The sequence below is a fragment of the Vidua macroura genome, chromosome 6 (assembly GCF_024509145.1).
Source record: "Vidua macroura isolate BioBank_ID:100142 chromosome 6, ASM2450914v1, whole genome shotgun sequence".
Taxonomy (NCBI): Eukaryota; Metazoa; Chordata; class Aves; order Passeriformes; family Viduidae; genus Vidua; species Vidua macroura.
In genome coordinates, this window is record NC_071576.1 from 53,222,358 (window position 1) to 53,240,297 (window position 17,940).

General features: G+C 55.8%; 3 protein-coding genes across 5 annotated transcripts in view; 2 read left to right on the forward strand and 1 right to left on the reverse strand.

Annotated features, from left to right (window-relative positions):
• NELL1 (neural EGFL like 1) overlaps nucleotides 1–17,940 on the reverse strand; it is a 290,478-nt gene that overhangs the window by 54,639 nt on the left and 217,899 nt on the right. The gene's annotated exons all lie outside the window — the stretch shown is intronic.
• LOC128809545 (serine/threonine-protein kinase pim-1-like) lies at nucleotides 5,185–8,137 on the forward strand. Of its 2 annotated transcripts, XM_053981606.1 has the most exons (7): nucleotides 5,185–5,670; nucleotides 5,821–6,042; nucleotides 6,142–6,245; nucleotides 6,338–6,388; nucleotides 6,696–7,062; nucleotides 7,452–7,628; nucleotides 7,952–8,137. In XM_053981606.1, the coding sequence occupies exons 1-7, from the start codon at nucleotides 5,187–5,189 to the stop codon at nucleotides 8,053–8,055; spliced, it is 1,509 nt and encodes a 502-aa protein (XP_053837581.1). In that variant the 5' UTR covers nucleotides 5,185–5,186; the 3' UTR covers nucleotides 8,056–8,137. The 2 variants fall into 2 exon arrangements, with proteins under 2 accessions (XP_053837581.1, XP_053837582.1); XM_053981607.1 differs by lacking the exon at nucleotides 6,338–6,388.
• LOC128809546 (serine/threonine-protein kinase pim-1-like) lies at nucleotides 10,549–13,501 on the forward strand. Its single transcript, XM_053981608.1, has 7 exons — nucleotides 10,549–11,034; nucleotides 11,185–11,406; nucleotides 11,506–11,609; nucleotides 11,702–11,752; nucleotides 12,060–12,426; nucleotides 12,816–12,992; nucleotides 13,316–13,501. Exons 1-7 carry the CDS (start codon nucleotides 10,551–10,553, stop codon nucleotides 13,417–13,419), a joined length of 1,509 nt encoding a protein of 502 aa, XP_053837583.1. The 5' UTR covers nucleotides 10,549–10,550; the 3' UTR covers nucleotides 13,420–13,501.

Genomic DNA, 17,940 nt, shown 5'->3' on the forward strand with positions numbered 1-17,940 from the left:
CTACTAAACTCACTTTCTGCAGGGGCTGACACAGCTCACAGGACAGTCTTTACCCAATCTATGGCAATGAGAAAACAAGCAAACCAACCAACACCAGAGAAAACACTAGGTCTCCTTCTAGGAAACCTAATCACAAACAATTGACAGAGACCAATTTTTCCTTACATAACCACTACTGATAGCTAAACATCTCTCCCACACTGCAGTACCACCTGTGCTCCAAAACATCTAATGAAAAAGTAGAAGATCTTCATAAAACATTGGAATTCAATCCTCATAAGTAGTCATGTAAGCAAGTAAAATAAACATACTGGCCATACATTGACTTGTGTGATAAACAGTGTTAATACTTTGGTAAAACTCAAGAGAAGAACCAACCTTCTCCTCACGACTACAAAGCAATTTCACTTCTGAGCCTGAAAACTTCTATTGGTTTTCAAGGTCAGTGACTCAAATGCAAAAGAAAGTACAGACTCATGCTGGCAACTTGTTGAAACACTGTCTTGAAAATGAGAAAAATCTATTTAATCTCTCTTGAACTGAGTGTGTCTACATCCCAAGTTGGCAATGAACAGGCAGGCTATTATAAAGAAGCTGGGGGGCTGCAACACATGCAGGAGTGATACATGGGATTCTGATCAGAGTGTGAGTGCCCTCCCAGTTTTCTCAGCTCTAAAAGCATCTCTGCCTACCAGCTTTGCAACAAGATGATGTGGGAGGGCTGCAAGAACCAGTAAATGGCCCTGCTGAACTGTGCTGTCCAGTTCAGAGATACCACTGCTTCCAAGACAGTCCAGTGAGAATGGTGGATGAGCTCACCTTCGCACATCCACACACCTGTACTCCACCTAAGAGTCATTCGCATTTAAAACTATGGAATTACCATCAAAAGCTGTAGGGATCCATAAGCTATCACAGAAATATGGCCATCTATGATATTAAGACATGGGTGCCACTCCACGTTTGCCAGACAGCTATTTCAACTGGTAATTTCTCTGACATTGCTAAAGAAGGCAGAATTCAATTACACGAGCTGAAAAAGGATACAGGTTCAACTGGATCTTTGATGACCAGCAGTGTTTAGGGCTTTCATTCCATGTCTCATTCAAAAGATACATGAGTACCATTCTGAAGATGAGATTGCCAACAGAGAATATCTCTTCAGAAAAAAAATCAACCAAGAAAGGTAATTTCACTCTTTCACATATAAACTTTACCATTCTGTTTGTCTCTGAAATGACTCATCTACTTAGTAGATACTACATGCTGAAAGAAATAATTCAGATGTTGCACATCTTAAGCAGTAGGAAACTCCAGCTATTGAACTGCCTGAATTGCTAAATCAGAAGTTCCTTTTTAAAAGTAAAAAAATTATTGATGCATTTAGGAAGAACTCTATTTCTGCAAATGTGAAGGACTGAATGATTTTTATCATAACATCATAAAAAGATTGAAAATAACTTTGACATACAGCTCCTGCAGGTTCAGTGTGGCTGTTATTTTAAAGTTGCTTCAATCATAATGGAACTAGCAAAGGAAATATTCAATCAGAACCATATGAGTTTCCTTTTATGCTTCATACCTACCCCACCTTAAGCACAGTATTATTTTAACATCTTGCATATTCCTTCTCTGGGGACTACAGGCATGGGGAAAAAAGCCTATCAAAAGCAACAGGAAACTGCAGAGTGAGTTAGTGAGCACTAAACCTGGAACGGGCTTTAATGCCACACTGACAGATTAGTAAGCTTCTTCCAAACACAACAGGTATTACTCTATTGATTTTACTTATTTTTAATATGATACCAGGTATGGTATGTTGGATTATCCAGAAAAAGTCTACTGTGAAGGGAAGTCTTTGGGTACATTAGGTACTTTCTGCAGAAAACTGACACATTGCTAGCAAAGGAACAACAGATTATAAAAATGTTTCACTTGATACAGAAAAAGCCTGGGAGGGGAAAAGAAAGTTTCTAAGGTTCCGTATCAGCAAAACTTCCTATTTCATTTCTTCTCTGCACATACATGTGAGTACAATCCTAAGAATAAACTTGTTTTCTTGACTCCACATGCTGCATGTAATTTAGCAGATTCTGCAAAGAGTCACCTCCTTTAGTTGTGGCTTCTTCACTGCAGTGTAGTATTGTACAATTCATGAGATCTTCCTGGAGTAGACTGTTGAAAACCATGGGTTTTACTCTTGCAAAAACAGATACTCTGACAGATTGAAATTCAACACAATTGTGGATGTTACAGAGGTTATGTCAGTAAAGAGGGGATGGCACTTCCTTCAGCAAGGCTTTAACTCACATTTTCACCCTGACTCCTTAAAGCAAAATAATTGGATTAGTTATCCTCATTGAACATAAGCTACAATCTACAGAAGTCACCTAAGAAAGTGATTTATCCCATTTTATTCACCTTCCAAGGATTACATGAATGGGGACATGATCTCTTTCTCCAAATGTTAGCCCAATGCTTTTGCGGTGATGAATTCTGATCAACATGGGAAAAGCTCTCGCCCAAGAGTCGCCCAGCTGTGTGTTCTCCCTTCCTCCTGCCCCTTCCACTTTTACACTATGTTTACAGGAGCTCGGAAAGAGTAGAAAAGAGAAATGAGCTCCACAGCAAATTCCTGGAAGAAAAATCCATCTAAGGCCAGGAGGCTCATGTGGCTCCTTCCTGCAAAGCTGAACCTATAGGGAGCATGGGGTGGGAAAGGCGGCCATCAGGACACAGAGCTGGACACTGATCCTTCCTGGATTTCCCTGGAACTGCTGTCCCAGGCAAGGATGGTGCTGAATATCCTCCTGGATATGTCCCAGGAAGGTCCCTGTTCCCTGGTGTGGGATGGGAGGGGTAGAGGTGGCCGTCTCACACTCATCCCGCTCATTCCCCCCTGTCCTGGCCTTGCCCCCGGGGTGTTGACCCCCTTTTTAGAGTGTCAAGCCCTGTTCTCACGGGGAGAGACCTTGGTAGCAACCATGTGCATATTAAAACTTTGTTAGGGGCAGGGAGCACTGGTGAGGGAGGGGCTGCTCCTGGTGTCCTGAAAGTCGGCCCTTGCTGAGTGCCAGGGGCTTCCTGCCTGCTGGGCTGGGGGAACACCCTCTCTCAGCTCAGCCCCACAAATTCCCACTGCCGCTTCAAGACAGCATATGCTAGAGACACATCTCCTGCTGCTGTCCCTAGGCAAGGGGGCTTGTGGCTCATGCCAGAGCCTTCTTCCTCCCTGGGGAGCCTCCTCCCACTAAGGGAGAAGCCCCCCACAGCCCAGGACTCTCCAGCTGAGTCCCCCTAGAGCCAGGCCGCCGTCTGAGCCCCACCTGCCCTGGGCCAAGCTGGGATTGGCAGCCGTCTTGGCCACAGCGACCACAAATAAATGGAACCTCAAAGTTCTGACGAGAGGAAAAGGGCCAGCAAAGCCTCAGCTCGGAGCACGAGGAGAGCAGACTTCAGGCTGCTCGGGGAACTGCTAAGCAAGGTCCCCGAGGAAAATGTTTTTGAAGGTACTGGGCTCCATCAGTGCTGGTCGCTTTGGAAACATCACCTCCTAAGGCCACAGGAGCAGGCGATGCCCAAATGTGGGAAGCCAAGCAGGCGAGGCAGAAGGCTGGCTTGCCTGGACAGGCATCTTCTCTGGGCAAGAGGATGCAAAAGGAAGCTGTGTGCCCCGTAGAATCCAGGTCAGGAGAAGAATACACAGATGCTTCTAGCCACCGTGGGGAGAAATTTGGTGTGGCGAAAGCTGGTGTGGTGGAGCTGAAGGTGGCCAGAAATGTGGGGCACAATAAAAAGAGGGGTTTTAAATACATTAATGGAAAAAAAAAAAACATTGTAGAAATAACATTGTCCCCTTCCAGGATGTGGATGGTCACCTCGCAAACAAGGACAGAGACGCGGCAAAGCTGTTTAAGGTGCATTCTTTGGTTTAAGGTGCCTCTGTCTTCAACGCTCATCCCTCCCTTCCCAGTGGAAAACACTGCACTGGCGTACCAAGGGACACTGCAAAGTCCTTGAAGAGGGCAAGCCCTGCTCAGCAGAAACCAAACCACCCCTGTTTGATGCACAGCATTCCCATCCAAACCCAACACATGCCAGCTCTTGGGAAGAAAGAAAGCGAATCCCAGTCCAAGCCAGAGCAGTGGGAGCACAATGAGCGCTCCTTGGCGAATCCCGATTTATTTAGAGCAGAGGCGCAGCAGAAGTCAGTGAGCTGCTAACAAGAAACTCTTGGTGCCCTCGACAGCCAGTTCAGGAGAGCTCCCCAGAGACAGAGGAACTTCAGCTCCCTTTGTCTCTGGAGGATCTTCTCAGGCACAGAGTACGGGTGTTTCCAGCTGGTAACGCTGAAACGTCCTGGGAGCCGTGGGCTTGACGCTGCTGGCAGCAGCACTCTTCCTGACGTGCCGCTGGCTCCAGGGAAGGATTCCTTGCAACAGGCTGAGCTCCCATTCTTCCTTCCCTGGCCATGTCCACCTTCAGCCATTTGCCGGTTCTGCTGATCCCTGAGGCGGGCTGGGCTGTGATGCCACAAAGGGGCTGAGCGCTGGCGTCAGGCAGGGCTGTGACGTCCCAGGGCTGTGCTGGCCGCAGCACTGTGACATCACCGGGCCGGCGCTATATAAGACGGACCAGCGCCCGCAGCTGCCAGTGCAGTTGCGATGGGACGTGCCGGAGTCATGGGTGACGGTGACATCCTGATGACTGCGCTTGTCCTGCTGCTGGCCGCTGTGGCTGTCTGGTGGGCCTTTGGCCACCGGCAACCATGGAGCCGGCAGACACGGAGAGCAAAGAGGAGCAAGCGCCCCAGGGTGCGGCCCAGAGGCTCACGGAGGACGCGAGGAGCCCTTGCGGCTCCCAGGTTCCCCAGGCCTCGGGCGACTCCTCGCAAGCGGCCACGTGCTCCCGCGAGCCCCCTGGGCAGCCCCTGCAGCTGCGGCCCCTGCGTGGCAGTGGCCCAGGAGCTGCAGGAACTGATGCTGCTGCTCTGGGATGGCAAGGGGACGTGTGTGCCGCTCTACTCTGGGATGTGGCAGGCGTTGTGGAAAGAACTGGAGGAGCTGCTGCAGCGAGGCCACCTGCCCTGCTGTGGCTTGTCCAGCTCCTGCAGAAGCCTCCATCCCTTCAAGAGGCTGCTCCCAGCAAGATTCTCCATCCCTGGGAGAGCCTCAAGGCCTGCAAGGATGGCACAGCAGGGGGGAGCCGCCATCCATGCAGGAACCTCAGGCTGTCAGAGCCCCTGCATCCTGCCAGGAGCCTCTGCAATCTCTGACAGCCTCCACCCCTCGCAGAGGCTCAGTGAGACCTGTCAGCCTGCAGAAGGTGCAGAGCCCGCAGACAGGTCTCCCAGCTCCCTTGGACTCGCGGACTTCAACAACACGGGCCCAATCCTGACCATTGACGTGGCAGGGGAAAGCCCAGAAGTCCAAATGGGAGCCCAGCCCGATGCAGGGGAGCCGTCTCAGGAGCAGCTGGCGGAGCAGCAAGCGTCCTGGAGCCGGCAGTGGTCATCCCACAGCGGCCAGGACGCTGTGCCGGTTGTGCCAGCTGGCGACAGCCCGAGCCTGGTGGTGGAGACCAGCCTCCAGACACCAAGGAGGTTCCTCCATCTCCAGGAAGCTGCCCCAAGAGAGCCCTCGACTGCCAGGAAGGGCTTTCTAATAGCAGGTGAGATCTCCTGAGGAGCTGTCTGAGGCACCCCCGGGGCTCTCCAGGGGCACGGCCAGGCCAGGCCAGGGCCCCTGAGAGCAGCCTAGTCGCTGGCTGTTTCCAGTGCCTCTGATGGCACGGCTTGAAAAAGGCCCGTCTGCTTTGCAGCTGCTCCTGGGACGCCCCTGTGTGAAGCCTCGGGCTGTAGCCCTGGCCCTCGTCAAGAGGAGAGTCCAGCCCACGACGCCGGGGACGACGACGGTGCCGCCCTGCCCCGCTGCACTGGAGCTCCTGCAGCCGCCTGTGCGCGTGGCCCTGGCCCAGCTCTGCCGCTCGCCGGCCCGTTGGCCGCCGGGCGGCGGCCACTGCCCGGCGCGCAGCAGGAAGCAGGTGAGAGCAAGGTGGCCCAAGGTGGCCCGGCCCGCTTCACTGGCGGGCGCTTGCGATGGGTTCCTGGGCGCAAGGCTGATGGCTCGCTCTTGGCCGCAGGGCAAAAGAAGCAGCTGCAGGAGCTGTACCAGCTGGGCCCGCAGCTGGGCAGCGGTGGCTTCGGCACCGTTTTCTCGGGCATCCGCCTCTCCGATGGGAGCCCGGTGAGTGGCCGCGACGGCCGGGCATGGGAGGAGGGGCAGCGGTGGGGAGGGGCAAGGCTGGAGTTCAGCCCTGCTCTCTCGATGGCTTGCAGGTGGCCATCAAACGTGTGGCCCGGGAGAGCGTCCTGCAGTGGGTCGAGCTGGTGAGGGAGCGGGGCCAGCGGGACAGAGCGGTGCGGGGCGGGCAGGGAGAGTCCCGGGGCGCCGATTGGGAGTGGGAGGCGGCGGATGGCGGGGGCAGCGTGGGAGCCGCGGCATCGCGGGCCTGGGCATGCCAAACGCCAGCGGTGGGGCCGGGCAGGGGGCACCCCCAAGTGTCCCCTGGGAGGGAGGAAACCCAAGCACCAGGGAGGCTGCGCAAGGGGGCACTGGGGCATCCCAGGCAGGGCGCGGCGCAGCCTCAGGGCAGCACCAGGCCTGCTGGGGGCACTGATTTCCTCCTCCTCACAGCCCGACGGCACCCGCGTGCCCATGGAGATCGTGCTTATGGAGAAGGTGGGCTCTGACTGCCACAACATCATCCAGCTCCTCGACTGGTTTGAGCTGCCTGACAGCTTTGTGCTGGTGATGGAGCGTCCGGAGGCATCGCAGGATCTCCTGCAGTTCCTGCAGGAGCACGAGTTCCTGTGCGAGGAGATGGCGCGCTGGCTTTTCTACCAGGTGCTGGAGGCCGTGCGGCACTGCACCGCCTGCGGCGTCCTGCACCGGGACATCAAGCCAGAGAACCTCCTCGTGGTCCCGGAGAGTGGCGACCTGAAGCTCATCGACTTCGGTTGCGGCACCTTCCTCCAGGAGCAGGTCTTCACGCGGTTTGCCGGTGAGCCCATGGCCTGGGCCCTGCTCCCGGTGCCAGGCACTGCACGGCCCCGTTCCCTCCTGGGCTGCGGCCTTCAGCCGGCTGCCCTTTGGCACGGGGCAGATGCCGTGCCCCAGGAGCCGGCTGCCGGCCCTGCCGACAGAGGGGGGCGGCAAAAGCCAGCTCCCAGCCCCTGGGCTCAGCAGGCCCACAAGGGCCTGGGCTGCTCCGCTGGCCTTCTTTGCCTTGCAGAATAGTTTCTTGCCTTTGGCCAGCTGGCTGGGGGACGCGGGGTGGCCTCGGGGGGGAAGCTGTGGCCGCGGGTGCAGCCCCTGCCTCAGCCAGGTGGCTGGCGCCAGGCTCTGAAAGGCTGCAGCCTGCGCCTGGACAGCGCCGCCTGTCTCCCCTAGGAACGCACGCGTACAGCCCGCCCGAGTGGATCTGCCTTGGCTGCTACCACGGCCATGGGGCGACCGTCTGGTCCCTGGGCGTACTGCTGTACGTCATGGTCTGCGGGAGCCTCCCCTTCAGGGACGACCATGACATCGTGCTGGGGCAGCTCTTCTTCTGGCAGCAGGTCTCTCCAGGTTGGTACCCGGCCTCAAGAAGGCAGGCTTTGGCAGATGACGGCGCGCAGCCCGGCGTGGCCCTCGCGCAGCTCCGCGGGACGTCGTTCTGCCCTCAAGGGCCGGCCGCAGGAGGGGGCCCGTGCCGAGGGGGTCAGCGCGGCACGGGCGGCCGAAGGAGGCGGTCGTGCCCTGCCGTGCCGCTCTCCCGCGCAGGGCAGAGTCGGTCGGGAGGCCGGCGCAGCCCTGAGCACACGCGGCGCGGCCCGGGCCCTGCAGGCGATGGGGGCAGCTGGGCAGGAGACTTCTGCCAGTGACCGGCGCTTTCTGGCTTCTCTCCCCAGAGTGCCAACATCTGATCCAGTGGTGTTTGGCCAAGCACCCTGAGGACAGGCCAGAGCTGGAGGAGATCTTGCGCCACCCTTGGGTGCAGGGCAGGCGTTTTTGATGCCTTGCCGGAGCCTCTGCAGCACCCGCTTTCCGAGTCCCACGCAGGACTGAGGACCCCACCAATAAAACAACAAACCCAATGCGCTGTGTCAAGTCTGGTCCTTGTCAGCAACTTCAGCTAAAGAAACCTCTTGGGAAAAGGGGACATCGGAGTGCTGCCTTCAGCCTTGGTCAAGCTTTCCATGCCTTTCCTCCAGGGTGGTACTTCTGTGTCTTCAAGCACAGGCTGTAGTGCGGGTAGGAGGCGCTTTACCAAGCCAAGAAATGCAACCAAGGCAAGAAACAACAGCTGCCCTTTCAAAGTGGCAGGGCTTCGTGGTGTCTCCTGAAGTGACACACGGGCCCGTGTGTGCATTCCAAGGCTCGGCGGGTTTCAGGGACAGAGACGTCTCCTCTCCAAAGCCCTGAGAAGAATCAGAAGCAGCAGAACGTCATTTCAAGTTGAGCCCCGATGAGCTCTTCCTCTTTCTTTCCCTTCCCTTGGCAGCAGGCCAATGCACACCAGGCCTCGTGGCTCATGCCAGAGCCTTCTTCCTCCCTGGGGAGCCGCCTCCCACTAAGGGAGGAGCCCCCCACAGCCCAGGACTCTCCAGCTGAGCCCCCCTAGAGCCAGGCCGCTGTCTGAGCCCCACCTGCCCTGGGCCAAGCTGGGATTGGCGGCCGTCTTGGCCACAGCGACCACAAATAAATGGAGCCTCAAAGCTCTGACGAGAGGAAAAGGGCCAGCAAAGCCTCAGCTCGGAGCACGAGGAGAGCAGACTTCAGGCTGCTCGGGGAACTGCTAAGCAAGGTCCCCGAGGAAAATGTTTCTGAATGTACTGGGTTCCATCAGTGCTGGTCGCTTTGGAAACATCACCTCCGAAGGGCACAGGAGCAGGCGATGCCCAAATGTCAGAAGCCAAGCAGGCGAGGCAGAAGGCTGGCTTGCCTGGACAGGCATCTTCTCTGGGCAAGAGGATGCAAAAGGAAGCTGTGTGCCCCGTAGAATCCAGGTCAGGAGAAGAATACACAGATGCTTCTAGCCACCGTGGGGAGAAATTTGGTGTGGCGAAAGCTGGTGTGGTGGAGCTGAAGGTGGCCAGAAATGTGGGGCACAATAAAAAGAGGGGTTTTAAATACATTAATGGAAAAAAAAAAAAACATTGTAGAAATAACATTGTCCCCTTCCAGGATGTGGATGGTCACCTCGCAAACAAGGACAGAGACGCGGCAAAGCTGTTTAAGGTGCATTCTTTGGTTTAAGGTGCCTCTGTCTTCAACGCTCATCCCTCCCTTCCCAGTGGAAAACACTGCACTGGCGTACCAAGGGACACTGCAAAGTCCTTGAAGAGGGCAAGCCCTGCTCAGCAGAAACCAAACCACCCCTGTTTGATGCACAGCATTCCCATCCAAACCCAACACATGCCAGCTCTTGGGAAGAAAGAAAGCGAATCCCAGTCCAAGCCAGAGCAGTGGGAGCACAATGAGCGCTCCTTGGCGAATCCCGATTTATTTAGAGCAGAGGCGCAGCAGAAGTCAGTGAGCTGCTAACAAGAAACTCTTGGTGCCCTCGACAGCCAGTTCAGGAGAGCTCCCCAGAAACAGAGGAACTTCAGCTCCCTTTGTCTCTGGAGGATCTTCTCAGGCACAGAGTACGGGTGTTTCCAGCTGGTAACGCTGAAACGTCCTGGGAGCCGTGGGCTTGACGCTGCTGGCAGCAGCATTCTTCCTGACGTGCTGCTGGCTCCAGGGAAGGATTCCTTGCAACAGGCTGAGCTCCCATTCTTCCTTCCCTGGCCATGTCCACCTTCAGCCATTTGCCGGTTCTGCTGATCCCTGAGGCGGGCTGGGCTGTGATGCCACAAAGGGGCTGAGCGCTGGCGTCAGGCAGGGCTGTGACGTCCCAGGGCTGTGCTGGCCGCAGCACTGTGACATCACCGGGCCGGCGCTATATAAGACGGACCAGCGCCCGCAGCTGCCAGTGCAGTTGCGATGGGACGTGCCGGAGCCATGGGTGACGGTGACATCCTGATGACTGCGCTTGTCCTGCTGCTGGCCGCTGTGGCTGTCTGGTGGGCCTTTGGCCACCGGCAACCATGGAGCCGGCAGACACGGAGAGCAAAGAGGAGCAAGCGCCCCAGGGTGCGGCCCAGAGGCTCACGGAGGACGCGAGGAGCCCTTGCGGCTCCCAGGTTCCCCAGGCCTCGGGCGACTCCTCGCAAGCGGCCACGTGCTCCCGCGAGCCCCCTGGGCAGCCCCTGCAGCTGCGGCCCCTGCGTGGCAGTGGCCCAGGAGCTGCAGGAACTGATGCTGCTGCTCTGGGATGGCAAGGGGACGTGTGTGCCGCTCTACTCTGGGATGTGGCAGGCGTTGTGGAAAGAACTGGAGGAGCTGCTGCAGCGAGGCCACCTGCCCTGCTGTGGCTTGTCCAGCTCCTGCAGAAGCCTCCATCCCTTCAAGAGGCTGCTCCCAGCAAGATTCTCCATCCCTGGGAGAGCCTCAAGGCCTGCAAGGATGGCACAGCAGGGGGGAGCCGCCATCCATGCAGGAACCTCAGGCTGTCAGAGCCCCTGCATCCTGCCAGGAGCCTCTGCAATCTCTGACAGCCTCCACCCCTCGCAGAGGCTCAGTGAGACCTGTCAGCCTGCAGAAGGTGCAGAGCCCGCAGACAGGTCTCCCAGCTCCCTTGGACTCGCGGACTTCAACAACACGGGCCCAATCCTGACCATTGACGTGGCAGGGGAAAGCCCAGAAGTCCAAATGGGAGCCCAGCCCGATGCAGGGGAGCCGTCTCAGGAGCAGCTGGCGGAGCAGCAAGCGTCCTGGAGCCGGCAGTGGTCATCCCACAGCGGCCAGGACGCTGTGCCGGTTGTGCCAGCTGGCGACAGCCCGAGCCTGGTGGTGGAGACCAGCCTCCAGACACCAAGGAGGTTCCTCCATCTCCAGGAAGCTGCCCCAAGAGAGCCCTCGACTGCCAGGAAGGGCTTTCTAATAGCAGGTGAGATCTCCTGAGGAGCTGTCTGAGGCACCCCCGGGGCTCTCCAGGGGCACGGCCAGGCCAGGCCAGGGCCCCTGAGAGCAGCCTAGTCGCTGGCTGTTTCCAGTGCCTCTGATGGCACGGCTTGAAAAAGGCCCGTCTGCTTTGCAGCTGCTCCTGGGACGCCCCTGTGTGAAGCCTCGGGCTGTAGCCCCGGCCCTCGTCAAGAGGAGAGTCCAGCCCACGACGCCGGGGACGACGACGGTGCCGCCCTGCCCCGCTGCACTGGAGCTCCTGCAGCCGCCTGTGCGCGTGGCCCTGGCCCAGCTCTGCCGCTCGCCGGCCCGTTGGCCGCCGGGCGGCGGCCACTGCCCGGCGCGCAGCAGGAAGCAGGTGAGAGCAAGGTGGCCCAAGGTGGCCCGGCCCGCTTCACTGGCGGGCGCTTGCGATGGGTTCCTGGGCGCAAGGCTGATGGCTCGCTCTTGGCCGCAGGGCAAAAGAAGCAGCTGCAGGAGCTGTACCAGCTGGGCCCGCAGCTGGGCAGCGGTGGCTTCGGCACCGTTTTCTCGGGCATCCGCCTCTCCGATGGGAGCCCGGTGAGTGGCCGCGACGGCCGGGCATGGGAGGAGGGGCAGCGGTGGGGAGGGGCAAGGCTGGAGTTCAGCCCTGCTCTCTCGATGGCTTGCAGGTGGCCATCAAACGTGTGGCCCGGGAGAGCGTCCTGCAGTGGGTCGAGCTGGTGAGGGAGCGGGGCCAGCGGGACAGAGCGGTGTGGGGCGGGCAGGGAGAGTCCCGGGGCGCCGATTGGGAGTGGGAGGCGGCGGATGGCGGGGGCAGCGTGGGAGCCGCGGCATCGCGGGCCTGGGCATGCCAAACGCCAGCGGTGGGGCCGGGCAGGGGGCACCCCCAAGCGTCCCCTGGGAGGGAGGAAACCCAAGCACCAGGGAGGCTGCGCAAGGGGGCACTGGGGCATCCCAGGCAGGGCGCGGCGCAGCCTCAGGGCAGCACCAGGCCTGCTGGGGGCACTGATTTCCTCCTCCTCACAGCCCGACGGCACCCGCGTGCCCATGGAGATCGTGCTTATGGAGAAGGTGGGCTCTGACTGCCACAACATCATCCAGCTCCTCGACTGGTTTGAGCTGCCTGACAGCTTTGTGCTGGTGATGGAGCGTCCGGAGGCATCGCAGGATCTCCTGCAGTTCCTGCAGGAGCACGAGTTCCTGTGCGAGGAGATGGCGCGCTGGCTTTTCTACCAGGTGCTGGAGGCCGTGCGGCACTGCACCGCCTGCGGTGTCCTGCACCGGGACATCAAGCCAGAGAACCTCCTCGTGGTCCCGGAGAGTGGCGACCTGAAGCTCATCGACTTCGGTTGCGGCACCTTCCTCCAGGAGCAGGTCTTCACGCGGTTTGCCGGTGAGCCCATGGCCTGGGCCCTGCTCCCGGTGCCAGGCACTGCACGGCCCCGTTCCCTCCTGGGCTGCGGCCTTCAGCCGGCTGCCCTTTGGCACGGGGCAGATGCCGTGCCCCAGGAGCCGGCTGCCGGCCCTGCCGACAGAGGGGGGCGGCAAAAGCCAGCTCCCGGCCCCTGGGCTCAGCAGGCCCACAAGGGCCTGGGCTGCTCCGCTGGCCGTCTTTGCCTTGCAGAATGGTTTCTTGCCTTTGGCCAGCTGGCTGGGGGACGCGGGGTGGCCTCGGGGGGGAAGCTGTGGCTGCGGGTGCAGCCCCTGCCTCAGCCAGGAGGCTGGCGCCAGGCTCTGGAAGGCTGCAGCCTGCGCCTGGACAGCGCCGCCTGTCTCCCTTAGGAACGCACGCGTACAGCCCGCCCGAGTGGATCTGCCTTGGCTGCTACCACGGCCATGGGGCGACCGTCTGGTCCCTGGGCGTACTGCTGTACGTCATGGTCTGCGGGAGCCTCCCCTTCAGGGACGACCATGACATCGTGCTGGGGCAGCTCTTCTTCTGGCAGCAGGTCTCTCCAGGTTGGTACCCGGCCTCAAGAAGGCGGGCTTTGGCAGATGACGGCGCGCAGCCCGGCGTGGCCCTCGCGCAGCTCCGCGGGACGTCGTTCTGCCCTCAAGGGCCGGCCGCAGGAGGGGGCCCGTGCCGAGGGGGTCAGCGCGGCACGGGCGGCCGAAGGAGGCGGTCGTGCCCTGCCGTGCCGCTCTCCCGCGCAGGGCAGAGTCGGTCGGGAGGCCGGCGCAGCCCTGAGCACACGCGGCGCGGCCCGGGCCCTGCAGGCGATGGGGGCAGCTGGGCAGGAGACTTCTGCCAGTGACCGGCGCTTTCTGGCTTCTCTCCCCAGAGTGCCAACATCTGATCCAGTGGTGTTTGGCCAAGCACCCTGAGGACAGGCCAGAGCTGGAGGAGATCTTGCGCCACCCTTGGGTGCAGGGCAGGCGTTTTTGATGCCTTGCCGGAGCCTCTGCAGCACCCGCTTTCCGAGTCCCACGCAGGACTGAGGACCCCACCAATAAAACAACAAACCCAATGCGCTGTGTCAAGTCTGGTCCTTGTCAGCAACTTCAGCTAAAGAAACCTCTTGGGAAAAGGGGACATCGGAGTGCTGCCTTCAGCCTTGGTCAAGCTTTCCATGCCTTTCCTCCAGGGTGGTACTTCTGTGTCTTCAAGCACAGGCTGTAGTGCGGGTAGGAGGCGCTTTACCAAGCCAAGAAATGCAACCAAGGCAAGAAACAACAGCTGCCCTTTCAAAGTGGCAGGGCTTCGTGGTGTCTCCTGAAGTGACACACGGGCCCGTGTGTGCATTCCAAGGCTCGGCGGGTTTCAGGGATAGAGACATCTCCTCTCCAAAGCTCTGAGAAGAATCAGAAGCAGCAGAACGTCATTTCAAGTTGAGCCCCAATGAGCTCTTCCTCTTTCTTTCCCTCCCTTTGGCAGCAGGCCAATGCACACCAGGCCTCGTGGCTCATGCCAGAGCCTTCTTCCTCCCTGGGGAGCCTCCTCCCACTAAGGGAGGAGCCCCCCACAGCCCAGGACTCTCCGGCTGAGCCCCCCTAGAGCCAGGCCGCTGTCTGAGCCCCACCTGCCCTGGGCCAAGCTGGGATTGGCGGCCGTCTTGGCCACAGCGACCACAAATAAATGGAGCCTCAAAGCTCTGACGAGAGGAAAAGGGCCAGCAAAGCCTCAGCTCGCAGCACGAGGAGAGCAGACTTCAGGCTGCTTGGGGAACTGCTAAGCAAGGTCCCCGAGGAAAATGTTTTTGAAGGTACTGGGCTCCATCAGTGCTGGTCGCTTTGGAAACATCACCTCCGAATGGCACAGGAGCAGGCGATGCCCAAATGTCAGAAGCCAAGCAGGCGAGGCAGAAGGCTGGCTTGCCTGGACAGGCATCTTCTCTGGGCAAGAGGATGCAAAAGGAAGCTGTGTGCCCCGTAGAATCCAGGTCAGGAGAAGAATACACAGATGCTTCTAGCCACCGTGGGGAGAAATTTGGTGTGGCGAAAGCTGGTGTGGTGGAGCTGAAGGTGGCCAGAAATGTGGGGCACAATAAAAAGAGGGGTTTTAAATACATTAATGGAAAAAAAAAAACATTGTAGAAATAACATTGTCCCCTTCCAGGATGTGGATGGTCACCTCACAAACAAGGACAGAGATGTGGCAAAGCTGTTTAAGGTGCATTCTTTGCCTCAGTCTTCAACGACAACCCTCCCTTCCCTCTGAAAAACATGAATTATCTCATTGGACCCTCCAGAAGCCAGAGGTGGGCAAGCCCTGCGCAGTAACATCCAAACCATCTGTGTGCTATCCACCACATTCCCATCCTAAATCAAAACACAGCTCTGTGCCAGTCACTGAGAAGAAAATTGATCCTATGCCATTGAAAACCAGTACATCAGCCAGTTCTTCACCCAGCACATCCTGTCCCTGCTTATCTCACACCTGGACACCTGCTCCAGATGTATTCTGTGAGGGACAGGATCAAAACTCTACTTAAGATCCTGAAATAGAACCTGCATTGACTTCCCACCATCCATGAGATGGGTGACCTTATGGCAGCAGAATAATCCATCAGTTAGACAGGAATTTCCCTTGGTTATCTCATGCTGCCCATGAGACCTGGCTGCATGGCTGACACTGGCACTGTCCTTCCATCACTTCCCAGTAGTGCCAAGTATGACCTTCCCCATCATTTTTCCTGCTATCCAGATTAGGTTATCAGGGCTGGAGTTTCCTGGAAAGTCCAAGCCCTTCCTGTCAAGTCAGATTCAGCTAGAGAGCATTGAGTCAGCATGCACCTCCTTGTCTTTCAGGACCTTGGGCAGATGATTTAGGGGCTTCCTGTTGCGACATATTGAAATGCATCCCATCCAACACCACAGCCTCATAGATATTGTCCTGGTCCAAGTTGTCCCAAGCAATTCCAAATGGAGGATTCTCCCATTGGACATCCTTCAGCACCCAGAGAAGGTGGTGGTAGTTGGCAGAGCCAGGGTCTGTGGGACAAAGACACTGGGAACAGCTAGAAGCAGAGAGGATGCTCAGAGAGCCAAATTCCCACAGGATTCTGCCACTCCAAGTGGGCCAAGGCATGCTTGGCATGGCTTTGGGCATCAGGGTCCTGCTCCCCTGGTGAGCTGCACAGCCACGGAGGGCTGAGCTGAGTGTCACAGAAATACTGTGGGCAGGACACGGGATCCCAATGACCTCCCATCCCCAGTGCCAGCTTGCTGGTTACATTTATTTCATTCACTTAAAGCATTCTTGTACTGTAATTTTTTCAGGGAAAAAAATCTTATATTTAAAAAAATGCAGGAAAACTGACTTTTTGTCAGAATTAAACACACAATAAGCTGTACAACATCAGCATGATTTTTCTCATGTGGTTTTCTCCACTCCCTTCACTTGTCAGAGTATTTCTCAAAAAGAAATTGGCTTCTTATGCTTGTTTTGATGAATGAGGCACATTTTCCCTCACTACATCCTGATTAACCTCAATGAGATCACTCATTAAGTATCTTATCATTCACTATTTTGAACTTCAGCAGAAACATGGCTCCACACAGTAAAATTCTCAGTTGTACACATTTTCTTAAGAGACTGAATTCTCTACTCAGTTTGAACAGGATCTTTCTCCTAGATTAGCTAGTTAAATTAAGGAGTTGAAAATGTCATATTCATCATCAGCAGCTTAGTTACACAGATTGTTCCACACAAAAACCCCACTCTAGATGCTCTTTTATTTCACTAGAGCCATTTATTATTCATTTCACTGAATTCAGTTGCACCAGATCCTAAGGCTTCCGTTGAGGTGAAATTCCCACTGAAGCCAAAATGATTCCTGTGTTAAAAATTTTAAGTACCTCTCTATGCCTGCTTGAGTTTTATTGAGTCTGGAGTTTTATTTCTAGGTTATCAGCAAATTTAAATATTCATGGTTGATTCTCCAGTCCAGAGCTGGCTATTAATAAGAAAAAGTAAGGTGGCAAAGAGCTTCTGAAACTCAGTAATGTTCCCTAAATACTGCCTGTAGCTGGAGAGCTTGAGGTATTTTTTATTCCGTTTTTATCTGGTCTACTACCTAATTCTGGTACTTCTCTGTAGAATTACATAGTCTGGTTTTCCACTAATGTAGGCATCTGCCTGGAAAAAAAGTTTTAAAAAAACAAAGGGGTCATAATGTCCTGGCAAAATAAGCTATAAATTATCATTACTGCATTGCACTCAAAAGCAGACTTGCTGGGTTTTGTTTTTTTAATCACAGTAAAATGAGATGTCATTTGTAGTTAATTCACCGTGAAGTTGGTATTTTAAAGGAACTCTCTTTTCTGTACGGCTCACATCACAAGGAAAGCTTCATATATAGAAACTTCTTAGTTGCAGAACGGAAATTTCATTAACATATGAATATTTCTGTTTGCTCAAATAGAAGAATTTGCCCAGAATTGTGAACACTTCATAGTTCTGTTTTCTTTAAGTAGATTCAGTGGTGATTCTGCCACTTGAAACAAATTTAAACCCCACTGCTTGAGTCCTCAGAATCCAAGAGGAACCTGAAGCAGATATGGCTGCACACAGAACATGTGAGAGATGTTCCTCGTGATAAACTGAACAGATGCTAAATTAGGGACTGAGAACTCTTATGAAAGGACTAAAGCAGCACAACCTCTAACAGGGAACCAATTCCAATGCCTCAGTCTCAGCAAGGCTTTTGTACAAAATTTGGCCAGATAAGCTCTCAGCTGCAGGAAGTTCAGCAGGAACATAGGGCTTTTATATTTAGAGTTCAGAGTTTGCTGCTCCTAATCTAAACATGATGATCCTCCTGTAGTACTTAATTAGAATTTATGGTTGAATAAATGTTGCGGTTTGTGTTTATTTCATTAAGTTATTGTTAAATGGTTCATTCAGTTATTCCCCCCACATTTTTCCCAAGTTTTTTCCCTAAGTTGTACCCTCCCTTAAAGCTGTCCCTCAAGCTATTCCCCTCCCTTTGTTCTAGTCCCTCTTTCCCTGCCTGTCAAGGCAACCCTGCCCCTTTTTCCTGAATGTTCCCTGCCACTCACCCCCTGGGCCAATCCCTGATTGAAACACCCACTTGGAAATCCCCTAATCCACAACACCCCATTGGCCTATGTGACCTTTCCCTCTCCTCCCCCCATCCTGATCGGTCCCACAGTGTTTATGTAATCCCCTTGCTCCACCCTTGAAATTCTCCTATTGGTTGATTTTCTGTATCCACCTCCTGTTTTGTAGCTGTATTTAACCCCTTGCCCTGAGTTGCTTGAGGCTTTTCTGCCTTACTCCTTCACAGGGAATAAACTTTTTCCAAGGAACCTCAAGATAAAGAGCCTTCTCCTTTGGCTGGTCCCTGGTGTGGCTGTAACAGCATGTACTGTAGATCTTGCAGCTCTTCAGGTTCGGCTGTGGGCAACCCACAGTCCCCAGCTGCTCCCCACTCCTGTCGTGGCT